Here is a 20831-nt window from a genome sequence, read left to right as displayed (position 1 = left end):
TGTTTTATGTCGTTAGATGTGATTCAAATATTTAGCTAAAAAAGCAAAAAAATCAATGATTTTAGGCTTATCTGTTTATTACAGATAAAGTGTTACATAGCTGCGAGCTAACATGTTAGCAGCTAAAATGTTTTTAGCTATATCCAATAGGCAGCTAGAATGTTAGCACCTAGCTAGGTGGGACCAAACACCTTAGCCCCTAAATAACTGGGAACTAGCATGCTACCACCTAGTTGGGAGCTAACATATCAGCAGCTAGCTAAGTGGGAGCTAACATGGCAGCTACAATGTTTTTAGCTATTTAATAGGCAGCTAGAATGTTGGCACCTAGTTAGCTGGGAACTATCATGTTAGCAGCTAGCTCAAAAAAGGAGCTAACATGTTAGCCCCTAGATAACTGGGAGCTAGCATGTTAGTGCCTATGTGCGAGCTGACATGTTAGCAGTTAGGTAGCTGGGAGCTAACATTGCAGCTACAATGTTTTGAGCTATCTAATAGGTAGCAACAATGTAAGCACCTTGCTAGCTTAGAACTAACATGTTAGCAGCTACCTTTAAAAGGAGCTAACATGTTAGCTCCTAGATAACTGGGAGCTATCATGCTAGCACCTGGCTGGGAGCTAACATGTTAGAAGTCAGTTAACTTGGAGTTAAAATGCTAGCAGCTAGTTAAGTGGTGCTAACACACTAGCCAGTGAAACAAGGCCGCCTCTAGGTGTTCTCTTTGCAGGTATAGAACATCTTAAACTCTCTCATAGATACAAAATCTGTACATAGATTGTGCACATTTTCATTTAGCCCTTGTTTCCATGGCAATCAGCAGTTTACATGAAATCTCCTTCGGCTGGATCCTCACCCAGCGAATTACATCCGCCTTATAAAACCCCCATCATTCAATAGTGCTTCGAGCTTTTAACGACGACAAAAGAATATTTTTTACAAACGTCTCCTTTAGTTCACATGCTGCTCTGTCAGAGAAGCTCCTTTCCTCTGAAAGGCCCCCGAGGGTAACGGGCAGGAGGGCCCCTCTGCTGCCCTCGTCTTTGGATTATTTCGGAACAGGAAAGCGGCATCTTAACAGGCATGGAAAGGATAAAACAGAGAAACAGAAACTGGAAGAGATGAAAATAAAAACCCTGAAATCATTGCAGACAGTTCAGTTGGGATCTTGAAGCTGAGAGAAAGATTAGCAGGCAGACGGTCGGGTCTGCAGGCGGTCCACGACCTGGTGGTCCTTTTCCGTAGGAAAGACGTCTTCAGGCTTTCGGCTGAGAAGTCCAATCAGGTTCTGCTAGTTGTTCTGGAGCAGGTTGCTGAAAACTGGAAAAAGAAGAAAACAAACAAATAAAAACTCTTGATGTGAAGATCCATGGCAGTACCATTGCTTCACCAGCAGGTGTCAGGCTTTCAAAGCATTTGGTTTGGACGGGTTTCTGTTTCCCTGGAACTATTAAGCGCTGTGACAGACATTCACCCAGAACCAGGAGGTCCAAAAACTGCCCGGCATACAGGACCGACCCGTCTGCAGCAGGACTTTGGTCCAACAAAGGTCAGGATTATTTAATGTCTTCCATCAGGACGTCCCGCTCAGAGGGACCTTTGAAAACAATCTCTGACTGGCTCCCTTCTGTATGGACGGAGGCGAAACTCGTTAAAAATCTGGTTAACGAGCTCTGAACCACAATGGGGTCACATGTTCCCAAAGGTTAGTTCTGATTGGCTGAGCAGGTCGGATGACGTTCTTCCTGGGAAGTTTCAGGGCGGGACGAGGATAAAGGGAACGATGACTCAGACAGGCAGGAGGAGACATGAAAATAATCCATGGACTTGTTCTACCGGGCGTCATAATCCGACGCTCTGAGGATCTGGTTCTGATCCAGCATCCTGGGTCCGATTAGCCAGATGCTGGCTCCCTTCACTGTAACCGACATCCGGACCGCCCAATAGTCCAAACCAGAACCGTCAGTCTTCCTGGAGTAGATTTGTTTCCTTAAAACATCATTATCAAAGTAGGTTTGGACATAATCCTGGATTATCAGGAATAGAAATGTTTAATTTATCATCTAATGCCCATAGAATCAGAGGCTGATGCTGTAAATGAATCCAATGATCAATGGGTCGGTCTAACGATGCGTTCACAGCCTCCCAGGGTGTGGGAATTCAAGGCCACTCACCCTGGTTGTCGGAGCGCCCGCCCTGGGGACCCTTCCCGCTCTCTGGATCAGCGCCTCCCTGCAGCTTGAAGCACAGCTTCTTCTTCTGGTAGGCGAAGTAGCTGGACGCCGCTCCCACCAAAGCAACTCCTACGGCGCTGATGATTCCGGCTATTTGACCAGAACCTGCTGCAAAAATGGACAAAAACAACAGAGACGTTCAGTTATGATCACATGGAAGTTAGATTTATGCATTTTGGATTAAGATGAAACCTTCTTTGTTCACCTGTTTCGGTTTCATCGAGGAACTGAATTGATAGAATAATGTTTGGTTTGAGAGCCGACCACCTGTGGACCGGTTTAATGGTGCAGGGACTGCTGTTATCCACCAGGGGGCCTTTCTAAAGGCATTGGATCTAAAAGCTGGCAGGGCGGGCTGCACAGACATTAAAGCTGGGCGAGGATGGGCCCTGGCTGGTGTGCCGACCCGCCCTGAGGCCCCGCGGGTCTTGTGACGAGGCTCTGTGCTAAAAAGGGAGTTGCCTCCACAAGAGAGATGAGCTGGATGCCTGCCTACAGCATGACTTACTGCCGAGGAACTCAAAGCATGTGCTCTACAGATTTCCCACACTCACACAGAAACCCGCTCAGGTTCTGATAGACGTAGGTAACATAGAGTGCATGTCAGACTGGGTGGTACTACTTCAGCGATAGTTTCAGGGTGTTGCTTTGTTGTATATCTCGTACCGTGTCTTTCGGTTTTGCTGTTCTTTTTACATCTCGTTGCAGGTGATGAAGCAGACTGAAAATGTTTTGTCATTGTCTCCTTTCTATCATCTCTTTCTTTCATCTTTTCTCTTTTTTTTCCTTTTTTCTTCTGTTTTTCCTCTTCTGTTCTACTTCCATTGCAGTGTCCATATAAACTGTAAAACTCCCTGCATAATAATAATAAAGCAAATTCTATGCATGAAACAAGTGGAGCAATATGGCAATAGCCATACTGCTCCACTTGTGAAACTAAAATCTGTTGGGCTCTTTTTGGCATCAAGACAATTATTCTTATTGCCACATCGCCAGACAGGACACTGTAAAAAAAAGAAACCCGCTCAGGTTCTGAATCCTGCAGAACCAGGTGAAAACCCTGGGCGTACCTCCTCACAGCAAATAGGAAGTCTGTCTCTGCTACCATGGCAACCTAGCCAGAACAGAAACTCCTCTCCTCTGCTCTGTCCAGAGATTTGCTGAAGGGTCTTTCCCGGCTCTACCCATTCCAGCCGCAGCAGTCGGCGGTGAGATCCTCCCCCGATAACCTGCTGTCCCCTATTCAGTCACCAGAGTCCAGAACATCAAAGAAAACCCTCATCGTGGAGACCGAGAACCCCTCAGATGGCTCAGGGAGGAGGCTCTGGTGTAGGTTAAGGGTTGAGCATGGTGGTGGCAGCAGCATGAGGAGGGATACAAAGCAGATCGGACAGGATTGAGCTGAAGGGGGGAATCCTGGAGGGAAACCTTTGGGGGAGGTCCACCTTCTAGCAGGAGAAGCGATGACAGAGGTCCCTCAGAATGTTTAGCCCGGAAGGCTAAATGAAGGCGTATCCGAACCTTCCTTCTGCTTCACCGTGTCGATCTGTCACTCTAAACCCTCAAGCGTTAGCCTTTGGAATGTGATCCAACCGGAATATGTGTGAAATCCAGGTGAGCGGAGGATCGCGGAGCAAAGAAGTTCAGGAATAAAATATATCATCAGCAAACTGAATCCATTAAATTACCCAGCATGGTTGGGTTACAGTCCCGGCGCAGGCAGAGGCGACGGCGTTAGCATCATCAGGTGCCTACGTTCGGATTGATCAGCAGTAGGATCACCTGGAACCAGCTAAAGGTTCCCGATGCAACTAGCTGCACAACACACCAACCCCGGGGAGGCCGGTGGAGCCCCCCCAGCCTATAACATCCTGTAACCCATCGTCTGGTTCCTAAAAACATCTGGATTGGCTTAAATCAACTTATCAGGAAGTTGAGATTTAGAACTGGAACCTGATAGGTCCATAGCTACATATGACAAAAAAGATTTTTATTTTATTTTTTTTATTTACAGGTTAAAACATGGCAACAATAAAACCATTAAAAAGTCTGACTTCAAACAAGTTTATAAGATTTATATCCTGAAAGTAGAGATAGAAAAATGTGATGGAGTCAATAAAGCAGACCCGTCCCAGTAAGTCCCAGTATTGCTGCTTTTACAGCGACTAAAGTTGGTGTGACTCTAATCCACCCCTCCAAGCTTCATACGTTTACATTATTCCGCACCAGCAGCAAGTTTTCTCAGCTGTCCTCAGCAATAGGTAGGGTCAGGATTAGAGTAGGGCCAAAAATCCAACAGTGCATGCTAAAAAAGAGAAAAAAATGGTATGGTGCTGTAGAGCCAGTGGAAAAGGACCATGAGTATCAGTAAGTCCTAATGAATCCCAATAAGTCCCAGAAAGTCCCAGTAAATTTCAGCAAGTCCCAAAAAGACCAACTTAGTCCCACTACGACCCCAAATGTTCCAGTAAGTCTAATCAAGTCCCCAAAAAAACAAACAAACATCTAAATTGGTCCCAGTAAGACCCAGAAAATCCCAGTAAGTCTGAGCAAGTCCCAACAAAGGTCTTAGTCCTAGTAACCCCCACAAAGTTCTTGTAAGTCTGATCGAGTCAAAAAAAAACCCATCTAAATTGGTCCCAGTAAGACCCAGAAAATCTCAGTAAGGCTTAGCAAGTCCCAAAAAAACCCTAGCTAAGATAATCCCAGTTAGCCCTACAGTGTCTCAGTAAGGCTTAGCAAGTCCCAAAAAGACCAAGTTAGTCCCATTTAGACCCTAAAACTCCAGTAAGTCTGAGCAATACAACAGAGTTCCAACCAAAGGAAAATATTTTACACCAAGCAGCCACCTCCTGGTTTCAGTAAAGCATTGCCCATTGGAGATAGGTCAGCACTTTTTAACCCTGCAGGGGCATCAAAAAGCCAAAGAGAAGGGATGGTTCTGTTGGCCTACAACACGGGTCCAACTAAGAGCTCATGGCAGAGCCTGCAACAGCTCCTTGGCCTTCTCTAGCAGAGGGCCTAGAACTTGCTTTAAGTTCGACATCCACATAAAGAACTCCTCTGGCATGTTAGAATTTAGCATCTTCAGGATTTGGCCCCACAGAAGGTCTGGATCTGCAACGACACACATCGAAGCAGGGTTTTAGCCAGAGAAACCAAACCAGAGCTGACAGCATGATCCACAGGACGGCTTGCATCAGAATGGCCCTCACGCAACGCCATCCCCGGGGAATGCTATGAGTCAGCACAGCTCCCGCTCACAGTCCCTGTGTTTTAGTCAGACAATGACCGACGGCAGTGCTTAGAGTGGAGGTATGATGAAGTTGGGCCAAGGAGGGAAACAGAAGCCTCCTCTGAACAGGAAACAGAAAATGGCTCTAGGTCCAGAGGGGACCCTTCACTGAGCACACATAGAATTCAAACACACAAAGGCAGGAAGGAGGAGCACCCCTGCACGCTCTGATCACCATGACGACGCACGGATCGGACGCATCCCCAGAACCAGCTTCTACAGTGGGTACGTGGACAGGATCAAGATTTGGGACAGTCTGGGTCTCATTTGTTCAGTCAACATTCCTTAGGAAGTCTGAGGAAGGAACCCGTGATCACAACTGGGCCTCAGTTCTGTAGTTAAAACCTCTTCCTTCTCCAACTGACTGTCTTTCTCAAGTCATAGCTATTGAGGGAGGGGCACCATAATTTTAGGAGGAACAGCTTGCTGATCTAGGCTCACATACAGACAGGACTCCCCTAGCAACAGCGGCCTGTCAGGTCAGGTAGCAGACTGACTCCCTGGGAGATGTTTGCTCACAAGCGGGAAGTATTCACACCCCTCCAAACAATCTGCAGCAACCTTTAGTGGCTTAACTAGAATTGGAATTGAGAGAACTCATTGTGAAGTGTTACAGTTTAAGCCCACAGAGATTTAGACCTAAACCAGAGACTTGTTTCCAGCTTTGCCCACAGACTGAAGCTGAGTACGGTCATGCCCGTGTTGACCTATGATGGGCAGCCCACCTGTCCAGGATCTACACCCTCTCACCCCCCTTGAACTGCTGAGGATAGGCAGCAGCCTCCCCTAAAGGTTACAAGCAGGGAGAATGGTTGGGTGTTTAAGATTGAAGGGAAAGTATCTGTCAACCCCTGAATGATGCTGCCACCCCTGTGCTTCAGTAGGGGGTATGGAAGTCCAGTTTGGAACTACAAACAGGAGTTCTTGTCAGTCCTCCAACCGTATTGAGTTCTCTAAGAAGGGTGTCACTATGAGGGGGACTAATTACATCTTCATGACAGACGTTTATAGATTGAAACCATTATGTCCCACTTCTGTTCTAGTTTGTGTTGGTCTCTAATAAGACAGAATAAAAGAGAATAAAAAAAATTCTGTCACTGATTGTTTAGTAGCTGTGTCTCTACCACAGCAGCCAAAGGTTGGCAGCTATAAGGCCTTTTTCTAGCTGGTGTTCAGAAGGTGAATGACTGGACTGTTCTGTTTGCTAGCAGGCTGGAGTTGTGTTTTAATGTCTGGAAACTTTTTTCCACCTAGAAGTGGAGGGAACAGAATGTGGAGTCTGTAGAAATGGTTCTGGCTTTCTGTTGGCGTCTGCAGGTATAAAGGCTGACAGAGTGGAGGGCTTGGATCAAGTAAAGGGTTCTGCTGCAGGTTCTTCCGGTTCTCCTGGTGTGAGATGATGATGTGTTCCAGAGGAGGTCAGTCGACAAGCAGACACCTAGGAACCCTCTGGTTTAGCTCTAAACCTCTCTGGGTTTCTAGGGCTGGATGCACCTAGGTTTCCTGAAGTCCAGAATAAGCTCCTCTCTCACTGAGGTTTCTTGTTTCTGACTCCATAGTGTGAGGTACTGGATCTCCTGTCTGCAGGCCAACTGTTCACCACCAGAGATCAGAACACCCATAGAGTCATCAACGAACCTGACCATGGTGTTGGAGGTCTGAGAGGGGTATTAGCTCTGAGTAAGTATTCAAAAATGAAAGGTACTGAGGACACATCCCTGAGGTGCACCCATGTCCAGGATGGGGGATGATGTTAACTGGACCATCCAGGTGGTCTCTATTATAGGAGATAACAAGATAAACGTAGAGCTGAAGTCCAAAGAAAGACTCTTGCTGTAGGTGTTGATCTTCTCCAGGTTGTCAGGGATGGAGGGAGAGTGGGTACGACTGCTTCCTCTACAGTTATTTAAGATGTCTTTATGCATGGAGGAACAACGGCGAGGTAAAAAATTAAAGGAAAGATGGCTGTTGGCTGGAATGTCAGCTGAGTTTAGAGGTTACAGAGGATCCTTTCTCTGGGGCCATCCAGGACCAGCAGCCTTTCTGGTGTCTCTGTGCTGCAGGTTGGCTCCCACTAGGTAGTGGGTCAGCCATAATGGTTGAGGGACAGAGTGTCTGGGAGGGTCCCGCTTGTGTTGCTGGGGTCACTTGAACTGACTCTGTGTCGCCTGCTCCTGGTGTTTGTGCAGGAGGACGAGTCTTGGACTGCCAGATTCCCTCCCTCAGCTCCATGCAGACCTGCAGGTCCCCAGACCTTGATGCTCTCTGTCCTGTTCTAAGTCTGCTGGTCAAGCCAGTCTTAGCTCCAGTTTAAGTCGCTGTCTCAGGATTAGACATCCTATATAAGAGGATCACCATTGAACAATGACTTTCTCTTTGCAGCCACTGCTTCCTGCTCTAATGGGTAGTTTAAAGGAACATATCATAGAAGAGATGATTTACCTTGAGCTTGATCATTTCCACCTGTAAAAACAGCAGAAAAGAGGTCAGTCAGCTTCGCTTAACCCAGAAATTGCTTCAGTGATTCATGTTAAATGAGATTGGTTCAACATAGAAGCTAAGAAAGTGGCAGTCCTGTTAGCCCAGACCTTTTGGGAAACAATGAGACCAGGCATTAGAATAAGATCATGCTTTTAAAGGCACTTCTGCACAGCATGGTTCACTTCTAATGCTGAGCGTTTGAAGGGCATCAATTTACAAGCACTTTTGTATCCCTGTAGTTCTAGCTGAAAGCTAGCATGTAGTCCTAAGGCTGAAACTTGTATTAAACGCCTTTCTTTAGAGCAATTTGATATGTAGAAATGGAACTTTATGTAGACAGGGTCAAGGGTCAACTTATCAAAGGCACGGGAACTTACCTTGATTATCATAGCTGGTGTCCTTTGCACGGCCTGCATGCAGAAGAAGAAGAAGTCAGGTTAGAGAGTTTTAGCTTCCAAATGATGCAGACTTGGAGGAGCAACAAATAAACTGTGAGCAGAGCTGTTTCACATCTTCTTTTAGGAAATCTAAGTTTGCTGAGAAAGGAAAAAAGCCCCTCCCACTGCTTGTCTGGGACAGAAGGAGCCCAGAGGCTGTGCTGCAGTCTGGCGGGGGAGGGGACTCTGGGAGAACTGGAATGTAGGGTGAAAACGCTGAGCTCTGCTGCCGGAGTCTCAAATTACCAATCTGGGTTTTCCTCAGGGGGAATTCCTCCTGCTTCCGTCCGACCCAAACTTATTCCAATGAATGAAGCTATGAAATCAAAAAGAAACTGTGGATCCTCCCCTAACATGGACTCAGTGGGGTGTGGTAATACTTTACAGGACTCTCTCCTCCTGGGTGAGCCGGTAAAGAGAGTAGATGTTTACTTTACAGCAAGCTCTGACCCCCAGCATGATTATTTGTGGCACATCAGTCCGATAAGCCGACCCTATGTTTATTTAGGGTCACTTGAGATTCTTATTTACCTCAGGGTTATGGCACCACCTCATGTTGGTCTGTTCAAGTAGGAATGGAACTACTTTAAAAATGTCCAACACAGGATAAAAAGCCAAACAGACATCTGGTTTTCATTTCCATAAAAGTTCTGTAGTCCCCCCCCCCCCCCCCCCTCCGCTGTTTCCTTGGTGGAAAAACAACCAAGTCCTCCAAGTTGGGAAAACCAGAGGAGGGGAAGTTTAGTCCATGTTAACAACAAGCTACAGGAATGGAAAAAAGGCCAGAACTGGACCAGGTGGTTCCCAGTAAAGCCTGGTTTAGTTCAGAAACGTGTGTGTGTCGCTTTTAACGCAGATATGCCCCCCCCCCCTTCAGCAGACACTCTGTTTCACCTCCCCAAAATTGTATGTGACCGCAGACAGTGCTGCAGACAGGAGGCCTCTGATTGGTCAATTCTACATCCGCTCTAACTATGCGTATTTCCTGTTTGGTACCTGGCAGAACCTCTGGCCGTAGAGTCGTCCACAATGCCTGCCACACAGCGGACACTATCCCAGACATTGTGCAGGATGCTAGTTTTTAGTCTGTTGGTGTGCAACACACAGCACCACGCAGTCTTTGGGGAACACTCACGGGTGAACTGCGTGTTGTCCGGAGTTGCATGAGGGGTTGTAGATGGCGAACAAGCTCGTCAAACCAACACAACAGGGCACCTGGCTTGTTCCAGGATTGTGGGTGGGCTAGTCCCTCTTGAGTTGTGGCGTGGATTAACATAGCGCAGACCACACTTCAATATTGGGCATAGATCAAACATATCTGCGTTATACCTGCGACAAACCACACATGGCTGCTAAAGGATAACAAGCACTTAACAGGGAACCACCAGGAGGGCCACAGGACTAGCTACTGATGACCAGAACCAGCAGCTACTGGTCCTTCGACTGGAGATATGCTCAAACCACTGTGCAGCAACACTCAGATCTGAGTCAGAAAGGGGTCTCACCTCCAGAGCGTCCTTCGTCGGGCTTGTAGTCTCCATTGCTGACATCAAACAGGTCGTTGTCACCGAAGGTTCCTCCTCCTGGAAGACATCAGTGACACAGAGAACTTCAGTGTCCATCACAGCCTCTGGTTGGGCCTCCCACATCAGCATGCTTCTTCCTGAGTGGTGCTTTGGTCTTTGCTTTGTTGGATTTGAGCAAAAATGTCTGCTAGAAGGTCGACAGCCAGACCATCTGCTCACTCACCTCCGCTCCTAGGTTTATCTGCAGGTTTCTTCGGTTCTGGAGCGGGATCTGCAAACACAGGACCAGACCCTTCATCAGTATCAGAGAAAGCTTTTTATCCATTCATGAATCCCACTGAGCAAGAATTGATTCAAAATGATTTACGTCCAAGAAACGTCTACATTTGCTTGGAAAGTGAAAGGTAAAAAGCTGTAATTTTCAGATTGTTGGAAAGACGTTGAAAACGTTTCAACGTCTTTTATTGGACTACATTGGGACAACTACCGTATTTTCACGACTATAAGGCGCACTTAAACGTCTTTTTTTTTCCTCAAAATGTGCGGTGCGCCCTATGGTGCGGTGCGCCTTATGTGTGTTGTAACTGCGACTTTTGAGACCACCTCATTGAGGAGATGATGAAAGAGTGGCTGAATGTAAGGAGACCAGGTGTTTTTTTTCCACTCATCACCATCGCTGTTAATATGTAACTCCATGCGTGCCCATCTCTCAGCTGATGTGAAAAACATGGGGAAACAAATTAACCCTGTGCTCGCTGTTCAACCGCTCGACATCGGTGTGAACCGGACCCAGCAGGTGCAGCAGAAGCAGCGAGTTTACATGCAAAGTCAATGGTTGACGCGCGTATAGGCGCAGCAAAAGGTCCCGCAGCGCGTTTTGGTGCAGCACGTCGGGAGCGTTTAAGCATCTGCCAACGCGCTGCTGCTGCTCGACATGGAAAAATTGAAGTTTTGCTGCTGGACGCGCCGCATCAACCAATCAGAGAAGCTGATCTGGGAGCTGACAGCGAGACAGACACAGCGCTCTGATGACATATGATATTAAATGAAAAAGGCTGGATAGATGAGGAGATGATGAAAGCGTGGCTGAGGCAGGTGTATGTGAGAAGACTAGGTGTTTTTTTCCACGCATCACCATCGCTACGTGCCCATCTCACAGCCGATGTGAAAAAAAAGGTGAATCAAATGAACGCTGTGCTCGCCGTTATCCCGGGGGGTCTGACAAAGGAACTTCAACCGCCGGACATCGGTGTGAAGCGGCCGTTCAAAGTAAGGCTGCGAGCGGCGTGGGAGCGATGGATGACAGACGGAGACCACAGTTTCAGGATAAGTGGAAGGCAGCGCCGGGCAAGTTACGCCACCTTTAGCGGATGGATTGTGGATGCTTGGACTAACGTGTCTGCTGGCTCTGTTGTTCAAGCTTTTGCAAAAGCCGGCATTATTTCTGAGGAGCCGCGCTGCACGGAAAGTGACTCTGACAGCGAAGAAGGGGAAACTGGCATGTCTGATTTAGCGCAGCTGTTTAATTCAGAAACAGAGGATGATGACTTTGATGGGTTTGATTAATACTTTTTAATAAATACATGAATAAAACACAATCATACTCAGTTTTGCTCCCGCTCTATTTTTCTACCTGAAAACTTAATTCAACAGCAGCCTCTGGGCGGGTCTCCTCCTCTTCACCGCGGCGGCTGGCAGGTGTTTTTTCATCTAAATAATCTAAATCTTGCAGCTATATTTGCTGTGATCAGTGGGAATAAAGTAGTTTTAATATGTTTTTAAGTGAGAAAGGCCACCTGAAAACTTAATAATTGCAGTCAGTTCATCCAGATTATCTATTTCTGTCGGAGGCACTCAGACCCCGACATACCAGCGGTGCACCGACAGCAGAAATCCCTTCATCAGCAGCCTCTAGGCCGGGCAGCCTCCGGGTTCACCGGCTGCTGGCAGGTGTTTTTCATCTAAATAATTTAAACTGCAGGCACCAGGATACCGGTAATAAAAGCGAACAAATTCCGTCGGCAGGTTTCAGGATTTTAAGTTAATTTAGGAGCGATCACAGCGCTGTGTCATCTGCGATGTGTCTGTCTCACGGCCAGCTCCCAGGTTTGATTAATGCTTTGTAATAAATACATGAATAAAGCACAGTCATACTCAGTTTTGCCCCCGCTGTATTTTTAAATACGCAGTAGAGGTATTTAAAGGTAGTAGAGGACATGTACCTTGTGTATAAAAAACGCGCCCTATAGTCCGGTGCGCCTTATGTGTGTGTTAAATACAGAAATGGGACACACAACTGAGACTGCGCCTTTTAGTACGGTGCGCCTTATGGTCGTGAAAATACGGTATTGTCCGCAACTATTTCTGGACTACTCAAGACTCTGGCGAGGAGATATATGCCCTCCTACTGAATAAAAGCTAATTAAATCAGCCTAGAGAGTTTTAAAACAGTTTGACCAACCTTAATAGAACTAGAACCTAACTGAGTCTGATCCAGTTTAAGACAGACCAACAGAACCAGTGAGACTGGGAGACAGGTTTAATGCAGTTTACAAACAGAGGAATCTTTAGATGTTTGGGATGTGGTAGAAAGTAGAGAAAGTGGATGACCTGTTTCTATGTAGAGCTTTGTTTGGACCAGAACTTCTGCACACCAAAACCAGGTCATCAAAAAGATGAGCCCATACCGGTTCTCTGCCATGGTCAGACATCTTCACAAGCCCAAACAGTAGACAGAACTGGGCCAGTATCTAGATCGCTAACTCACTGGTGTCTCTGTGTACAGCCCAAGATGACTGACAGTAGCAATGTTTGTATAGGTTTGTGAAATCGTAACCGTAAGTTAATAAGTTATGTCATTAAAACACATGACATCAGGTTTTCATTGGTGAGTTTTGAAATTATAAACACAAGAGATGCAACTTTCCAGAAGTACAAATACAAATTAAGACCGTACACGACTGATAGAGTGCTAACATATCTTAATGGCGGTAGTGCACCTGAACGCTGTTCGCCAACCGCCATTAAAGGGCAAGAAGAGGATGGAAAAGGCTACAAATCCCTCAGCAAAGACACCTGACTGACGGCGGTAGAAGCATCAACAGGTCAATGCCGTGATGAGTGCTGATAGGTAGTAAGCAGACCCCACTATGGTTAGGATAGGGACCACTCATGTCCAGAGCTACAGGGTCACCTGCAATGCTTTGCTTGACAGGAGGTCAACAACAATCCATCATTTGTTGCTCATAACTTCATATCTTTGGATTTTGGAGTTCTCTATATTGGGGAATTTTTGTAGTTCTTTTCTCAAAGGCTGTAGTCTCAATTTGACCACGGGCCATTAACACATGTGCCCGCCCTCTAATGAGAACTGTACGGTAAAGGGTCAGTGGACTTGGCCCCGCAGTTCGGACGTCCTTTCCTACCCTGAATAGAGTTCTCCAGTTCCCCTCGTTTCAATGGTAGTTGGTGAACAACATTCGGCTGCATTACTGCCACCAACTGGTAAGGAGTGTAACAGCTTCATCAGAGGTGCTAGATTCATACACGTTAGTTTAGCACTTTTAGCAAAAGTGCAACTTTTATTCAGACTTGTAATCTCCAAGACAAACAATGATGTCTACTCCGCATCCAAAGGAAAACCTGAAGGGAACCAATCCTGGACCTAATCTGTTTGACAAAAATGGCTCTCCTTCAACCAAAGCTATGTTTCAAACAGAACCACCAACATGGTTACTCTCAACACCTTCAACCAGGATGACATGCAGGAATGAATACTTTTATCTTCTGGGTGGTTTCCGTCCTACCTGGTCCCAAAGCGTTCTCCAAATCTAGTCCAAAGCCACCTGCAGCAGAAAACACCTGATCAGCTAGCTACCCACAGGTCAACTATAGCTCCCAGTTTGGAGCAGAGAAATATGACTCCATCCTACCAGTGTCGCCAGAACTTGTTGAAGATATATATTAACCGAACAGTGAACGGCCTTGATGAACTCGAGTTGTTTTTCCTACAAATGTTCAAGTGTGAGAAAGTTCTTTATGCAGGGGGTGGGTTGCCTCAGTCAGAGCCCTATCTCTCCATCTGAGGACTTTAAATAAATTTGAAGCTTTTTTCTTGCAAGAAATGCCTCTGTCTCGGCTTCGTAACTCCACAACATTCGACCAGGTCATTCAGATTGGTTCAAAGGTGATAATCAGCTGTAAGGATAAGGTACGAAACCAGAACGGCCCCTGGGTGGAGACATGGAGCCGCCAGGGATTTTAGAAATAAAAACTGCAGGAGGGTGAGGGGGACCATGGACCTTAGCATCACCCGACTGCCTGTCCTGGAAACGGGACAGGCAGTGGCTAAGGGACCCCGTGCTGCATACATGTTCATCCTGATGGCTGCTGCTTGAGTTATTATAATGCTGGTTATTAAGTTTGAAGACGTTTTGCTTCCCATCCAGGATGCTTTTTCAAATCAAAATATCAGAAGTGGCGTTGAGTTTGGGGCTTTAAAGAGTGGACCAAACGAAGCCTGGTTTTGGTTTAGAAACAGGCAAATCGAACCTGACGAAAGGGTCCACCCCTTTGCAATATGGGTTGTTTGGTTTCTTTGTTAGCCTGTAATACCAGAAACCTGAAGTCTGAGTCCACCCCCTCTATTTAATGTTGTTTTTTCTTTCTTAACAAAAATGGCTTCCTTCATACCCCTCTCAAACCACCTGTCTTCTTTGTCCAAAAAAGTTTTTAAGCTTGGAAACAAAGTCCAGTTGTTTTTTGTTTTTTTGGAATGACTATGACCTGGATGACTGAGAATCTTCACCAGCGCTTGTTATTAAGAGGCTTAAATAGGGATAAAGTTGGAGAACCAAGCTCTAGTGGTGGACGTTTGTTTTGGAGATAGGGGCGTAGTTGATTATTTGATACCTGCCAACATAGCTGTTTGTGTCTCAGCTCTGCCTGTCATGATCTGCCCTGATAGCTCACCGTAATTATTCATACCTTTCACCTGCTTAACTCTGTCCACCTCCTAATTGTCACTCATCTCATCCACCTGCTCGTTCTCCTTTATATTGGGCTCAGTTCCAGCTATCTGGGCCAGATCATTGATTGCTTGCCTTCTGTTAGAGTCCTGTCTGTCGGCTTTGTTAGTTATTTCCAAGGTCCCCGTTTCCAGTGAGGAGATTATTCTTGATTCTTGATATTCATGTCTTAAGGGAGAATATTCGCTAACCAGTGGTGAGAGCATTTCAGCGTTTCCCCTGTGGTTTTGCTTTCTATCAGAGATCATCAGACAGCAAGCTCTCCACGCTCTGCAGCTACAGGAAACTGTTTTATTTATGAAAAGGGAGGCATGGAAACCATTGCGTGACAACATCTGTGCCACGCTGTGCAGAGGAGTGAGGCTGGTTTGTTTTGTGGTTTCTAGATGTCTCACTTCCCCCCAGTGCTTCTCAGTTGTTTCTACTCTGTAGCTCCTGCAGCCGGAGGAGATCTACCCTCAGAAGACTTCAGGTTCATACCCAGCATCATCTATACCAGCGGCTGACACCATCAAGGAGGGCTTAAACCTCTCTGATTTGGACTCTAAAGGAAAGCCTCTAAGCAAACCCTGTCCTCCCAGTGCAGATCCCAGGCAGAACTGCTGAGTTACTGGTTCCTGTGACCAAGCTGCATAATTGGCAGCACCTCATAGTTCCTCCAGGAAAAAAGGAACTTCCCCAAAATGGGCCATGATCAGGAAAACCAGATGAAGGTGTGTGTTTTGATACAAACCATCACTTCCAGGCCTCTTCGGTGTTACCGGCTGCTTTTTGGGGGGTGCCGGGGTGGGATCTAAACCAAAGAGAAGGAGTGAGAGGACTCTGTGCTTGAGATTTAATTTAGACAAATGCTGTGATCAGCTGGAGTGAATCTCTCACCATCGAACAGAGCATCTTCCAGGTTAAACCCTGCAGGAAAAAGACATAGTTAGAGTCCGGCAGTGGAAGGAGCGGTTCTACCTACAGAACCAGTGACAGAAAACACATCTGCTGAACGTCAGCATATTAATACAGAGGTTTGTTATTGAGAATTCATCCATATTGTCTATTAGCTTCCTAATGGTTTGGTAGAAGTGCATCAAGAGTCTCGGACAATGGCATGACATCATAACAAAATGTTTAGAGAGTATGAAGACCTGTCGCCACCAGGGTGTGGCCACGGTCAAACTGTGCAATGCCCTAGCCACCTCACTGGCCACCTCATTGGTCACCACACTGGCCAATTCACCGGCCACCCCACTGGCCACCTCACTGGTCACCCCACTGGCCACCCACTGGCCACCCCACTGGCCAGTGTAAATTATAGTAGCATCAGTTTAGCATTTCATCCCATTCTGCACAACAAGAAACATAACATTAAAAATCACACAATAAACCAAAAGTGAGTATGAGTATGAGTATGAGTAGGTGTTTACTGAAGTCTGATGATTTGTACAGGCAGGTTTACCACAATAGGTGATTCAAACCCTGGAATTCTGGCTTTAGTTTCAGTGGCGGCCCCAATATTTTTAGTGACCCCATCTTTTTAGTGAAACATTTCTAAAGGCGCCACTGATGAAAACTTCTGGTAGGTAGACTTTAGGAATGATAAAACCCGGTCCTGCCGACCCAGAGGGGGTAGACCTGAGTAGAGCTGTGCCTGGTTACAGTGCAGAAAGGAGCCCTACAGTGTTTGGCCCGGTTACCATGGCTGCAGTGAGCCACACACAGACACACTAAACATAGAATGAGTCACACTGAGAGCAAAGAGGCATCTGCTAGTGTTTCTGAGCTCAGGCTATTTTCAGCTGGAAGCCTTGGCTTAACTGAGCCGGTTCTGCCGGTTCTGATAGAGTCCACTGGTGAAAAACTGGGGCTGCACTAGGAACCGGCCTCAGGTTACATAAAAAGAGGAAATCAGAACTTTTTATATATACTCTAATAATCCCAGAGGGAAATTACTTCCCTGCATTTAACCCATCCCCTTTGGGGAGCAGTGGGCTGCCATTGTGCAGTGCCCAGAGAGCAGTGTGGGGTTAAGGGTCCTGCTCAGGGACCCAGATTGGCAGGCTGTGGGAGTAGGGGATTGAACTCACACTCCCATAAAGGCCGCCACTCCCTTGTGACTGGCCCTTCCCAGTCAAACTTCCAGCCATCGGAGTGACCCTGCCTTGCCTATTTTTTTCCTCTGACTCCACCCTTTTACTGAATTACAGGGTCTGACCAGGAGATGGCGCTTCTCTTTAGGTCCTAATCTCCACAAATAATGACAGAAAGAATACTTTAGTGCAAAAGTTGATGTTTAAAAAGGAATTGTAGGGGACCAGCCAAGGACCAACCAAGGACCAGCCAAGGACTAGCCAAGGACCAGCCAAGGACCAGCCAAAAAACATCCAAAAACCATCCAAGGACCAGCCAAGGACCAACCAAGGACCAGCCAAGGACCAGCCAAGGACCAGCCAAAAAACATCCAAAAACCATCCAAGGACCAGCCAAGGACCAACCAAGGACCAGCCAAGGACCAGCCAAGGACCAGCCAAGGACCAGCCAAGGACTAGCCAAGGACCAGCCAAGGACCAGCCAAGGACTAGCCAAGGACCAGCCAAGGACCAGCCAAGGACTAGCCAAGGACCAGCCAAGGACTAGCCAAGGACCAGCCAAGGACCAGCCAAGGACCAGCCAAGGACCAGCCAAGGACTAGCCAAGGACCAGCCAAGGACCAGCCAAGGACCAGCCAAGGACTAGCCAAGGACCAGCCAAGGACTAGCCAAGGACCAGCCAAGGACCAGCCAAGGACTAGCCAAGGACCAGCCAAGGACCAGCCAAGGACTAGCCAAGGACCAGCCAAGGACCAGCCAAGGACCAGCCAAGGACCAGCCAAGGACCAGCCAAGGACTAGCCAAGGACCAGCCAAGGACCAGCCAAGGACTAGCCAAGGACCAGCCAAGGACCAGCCAAGGACCAGCCAAAAAACATCCAAAAACCATCCAAGGACCAGACAAGTGCTACTGCTGTAGGTTTAAACCGGTTTTTCAGACAGTGGGGAAGGGGTATAAGACAGACAAACCAATTTAGACCCTCTATTCAACTGGAAGAGGGCATTTAGGGTATTTCTGTGATTATTAATCTGTTTTACATAGTTTAGTCACTAAAATTCAAACAATTTACTTCTTGTCAGAGTTTAAAGGATGTAAAAAGGGCCGCCTTTTACAGCTGCTCTTTCTATGTCTGCTTCTGTCTCCTTGAACCCCAGTGGGCCTCAGCAGATGGCCGCTCACACTGAGCCTGGTTCTGCTGGAGGTTTCTTCCTGTTCAAAGGGAGTTTTTCCTCTCCACTGTCGCTACAAGCATGCTTAGTGTGAGGGATTGCTGAAGAGTCAATGAGTCGATGCAATCAGCTGGTTTTCCTTAGATAGAAAACTTTGAATCAATCTGACTGGTTGATCTGGATCTATAAACCTGAGATGACATGATGTGAATTGGAGCTATAGAAATAAAAGAAATTGAAATTAAAATCTCTAAAGAGGCTTTTTTTATGCTTAGCTGGGGAAAAAAAACGTTGAACATTTCGACCGTTGCTAGTTTCCTGAATGTGTTCAAACTTTATTCCTTGTGGCCTTTTTTTATCGTTACTTAGATGCCCTTCTATGAAAACCTTTTTATTAAATTAAAGAAAAACAGTGAACTGAAAGGGGAAAATCATTGTATTGTAGATAACCAGACTGAAAGACTGATGTTATTTGAGACTGAGGAAATTTTTTTGATAGAAAACATTTAGCCATAAAAGATGCATTGAGGTTTGGAAAATGATTTTATGTTTTTACTCTCAAATACAGTTTTTTGTCCACCCCCATAAAGGTACCACACCAAATAACGTATTCTCATCTTTTCAATAATACCTTCTAACTTTTCCAGCTTTATTATTGGAATATAAAAGCCTATGACCTCAGATCACCTCCTCTACCACTAATACCTCCAGCTCTTCCTTTCTATTTACCCTTCTGATACCGGAGGACCTGCCCCTCACCCGCTGCTCAGTTCCCTTCTCTCTAAGCTGACCTCTCATTGCTGAACATCTGCTCTCTGACCGGGCCTGGTCTAAGACTGGTCACCTCTTCTTCTCCGCGGTTGGACCAACCACCAACGGGTTCTAGTTTCTCTCTGACCATCTGAGCTGCTGGTGGTTCCTGGAACGCTCCTTTAGATCCCAGGCCCGACAACATGCTCCTCATCTTTTGCACAGGAACCCATTAGCCTGTGGGTCTCCTCACGTCCCAGAAGGAGCGGATTCCTGTCTGGGTTCTGCTACACGGATCCAAAGCGGAAACTGAGCGCTATACTTCTGTCTACGGAGCAAAGAGGATGAGTCATCATCTATCATGGGATCTCTCTGAGCCGAAGGTTCCTCAGGAGGCCTCCTCCATTCCAGCCGTCCGCCTGAAGGCATCAGCTCTGCTGGGAGGGAGGTTCTGTTTGGGGTCTATCCCAGCATGACTCTCTGTGGCCCTTCATCACCACTTTGGGTTCTCCTCTCTAACGCAGGTTTTCTAGATCCTCTGGAATGTTTTCAAAGCTGAAGACAAACTTCTACATCCAGGGATGGTTCATCTGGTCCAGATTAGCTGGAACCACTCAGAGCCGGGCAGCTATTTCACCAAAAAACAAAAACAGCCCGTGGTTCCTCTCAGTAGGTCGCTGGTGCCCAGGAATAGCCCAGCCAAACGCCTCCACAGACGTCCTCCAGTTGGAGGACATGGTCCAGTGAGGACTTCATGTCTGAGGAGATCAGAGACTAAGACCTGAGCTGAAGTAAAGGCCTGTGGGGAACCAGGACCCTCTCCTGGGCCCTGCTGAAGGTCTCCTGGATCTGCTCCATCTACAGCCCGTTAGAAACAGCTCTACCCTGACTCTTCTGCATGTTACCATGGTAACGCTGTGTCATTGTCATGGTCCGGCCCACTGTATGCCAACCGCGGCTGAAGGAACATCAGGGCTGCCTCCGCTGCCCCTCCCTACCTGAACAGCCTTGCTGTGGAAACCAGCAACTCACCATCCTGCGTCAGCGCTGCAGCGAGGAGCAGAAGGAGGGAAAGGATCCTCAGATAAAACTTCATCCTGAGAAAAGTCCGGAACTTTCTGCCGGGTGGAATCCAGCTGCTGTGAGCTCCGAGGCTTTGTGGCCAGCAGTTAGCCGGTGTAGGGTTGCAGACTGAGTCAGCGCTGGGTGTGTCAGTGGGAGAGGGGGTTGGTCTGGCTGTCGACGCCCTGACAGAGTCACTGCTGGGAGCTACACACAAGCAGCTGATCACGTGACACGTGTTTGATAACCTCAGAACTCAGAGAGCAGGCAGCAGATTCAGGGAACTAAAGTCTGGTTTTAATGTCGAAGCTAAAGCCGGAGCAGAAACTGATGATTGGATCCAGATTCAAACGATTCGTCATCATTTAACCACAAACTTCTCACTTTGTTGGTGTTTTATGACAGAGAAGGAAGCTTAACCCGCCTGCTTCCTGCAGCTTCTTTACAGAACAACAAAGAACAGAGGAGGTTCTGTTTGAAGCAGGTTCTAGAACCATTTCTGTTTTATCTGTTTGGGTCCGCTCTGTCCAGGTTCTTCTCATCAATCACTTCTGGTCAATTAAGTTCTACCTGGTTCTGGTTGTCCTGTTGGGTCTCATCTGGAACTGCCAGAGTCTCTGGCAGGATCATGGGGATCCCTGCTGGTTATATTGACCAGCACCGACCCCTCCTGGTGGCCCGGCAGAGCAGCGCTCTCCCTGCAGTCTCCTCCTGGTTTCTGGTGTCCGATAGGAGAAGGAGGAGGAGGCTGAGCTGAGGAGTCATGATGGTGG

General features: G+C 47.1%; 1 protein-coding gene across 1 annotated transcript; it reads right to left on the bottom strand.

Moving 5' to 3' along the window:
* Positions 1 to 773: 773 nt before the first annotated feature.
* Positions 774 to 20297, bottom strand: cd99 (CD99 molecule). Its single transcript, XM_038279606.1, has 10 exons — positions 20029 to 20297; positions 15879 to 15908; positions 15733 to 15792; positions 13779 to 13817; positions 10196 to 10243; positions 9952 to 10029; positions 8387 to 8419; positions 7971 to 7991; positions 2174 to 2341; positions 774 to 1319 (listed from the first exon to the last, which is right to left on the bottom strand). The coding sequence occupies exons 1-10, from the start codon at positions 20090 to 20092 to the stop codon at positions 1291 to 1293; spliced, it is 570 nt and encodes a 189-aa protein (XP_038135534.1). The 5' UTR covers positions 20093 to 20297; the 3' UTR covers positions 774 to 1290.
* Between the last annotated feature and the right edge of the window lie 534 nt (positions 20298 to 20831).

Source organism: Cyprinodon tularosa, unplaced genomic scaffold (assembly GCF_016077235.1).
Source record: "Cyprinodon tularosa strain WSP-4 unplaced genomic scaffold, ASM1607723v1 ctg1510, whole genome shotgun sequence".
Classification (NCBI taxonomy): Eukaryota; Metazoa; Chordata; class Actinopteri; order Cyprinodontiformes; family Cyprinodontidae; genus Cyprinodon; species Cyprinodon tularosa.
Note: the sequence above shows the minus strand (reverse complement) of the source record. Positions and strands in the feature narration are given on the sequence as shown.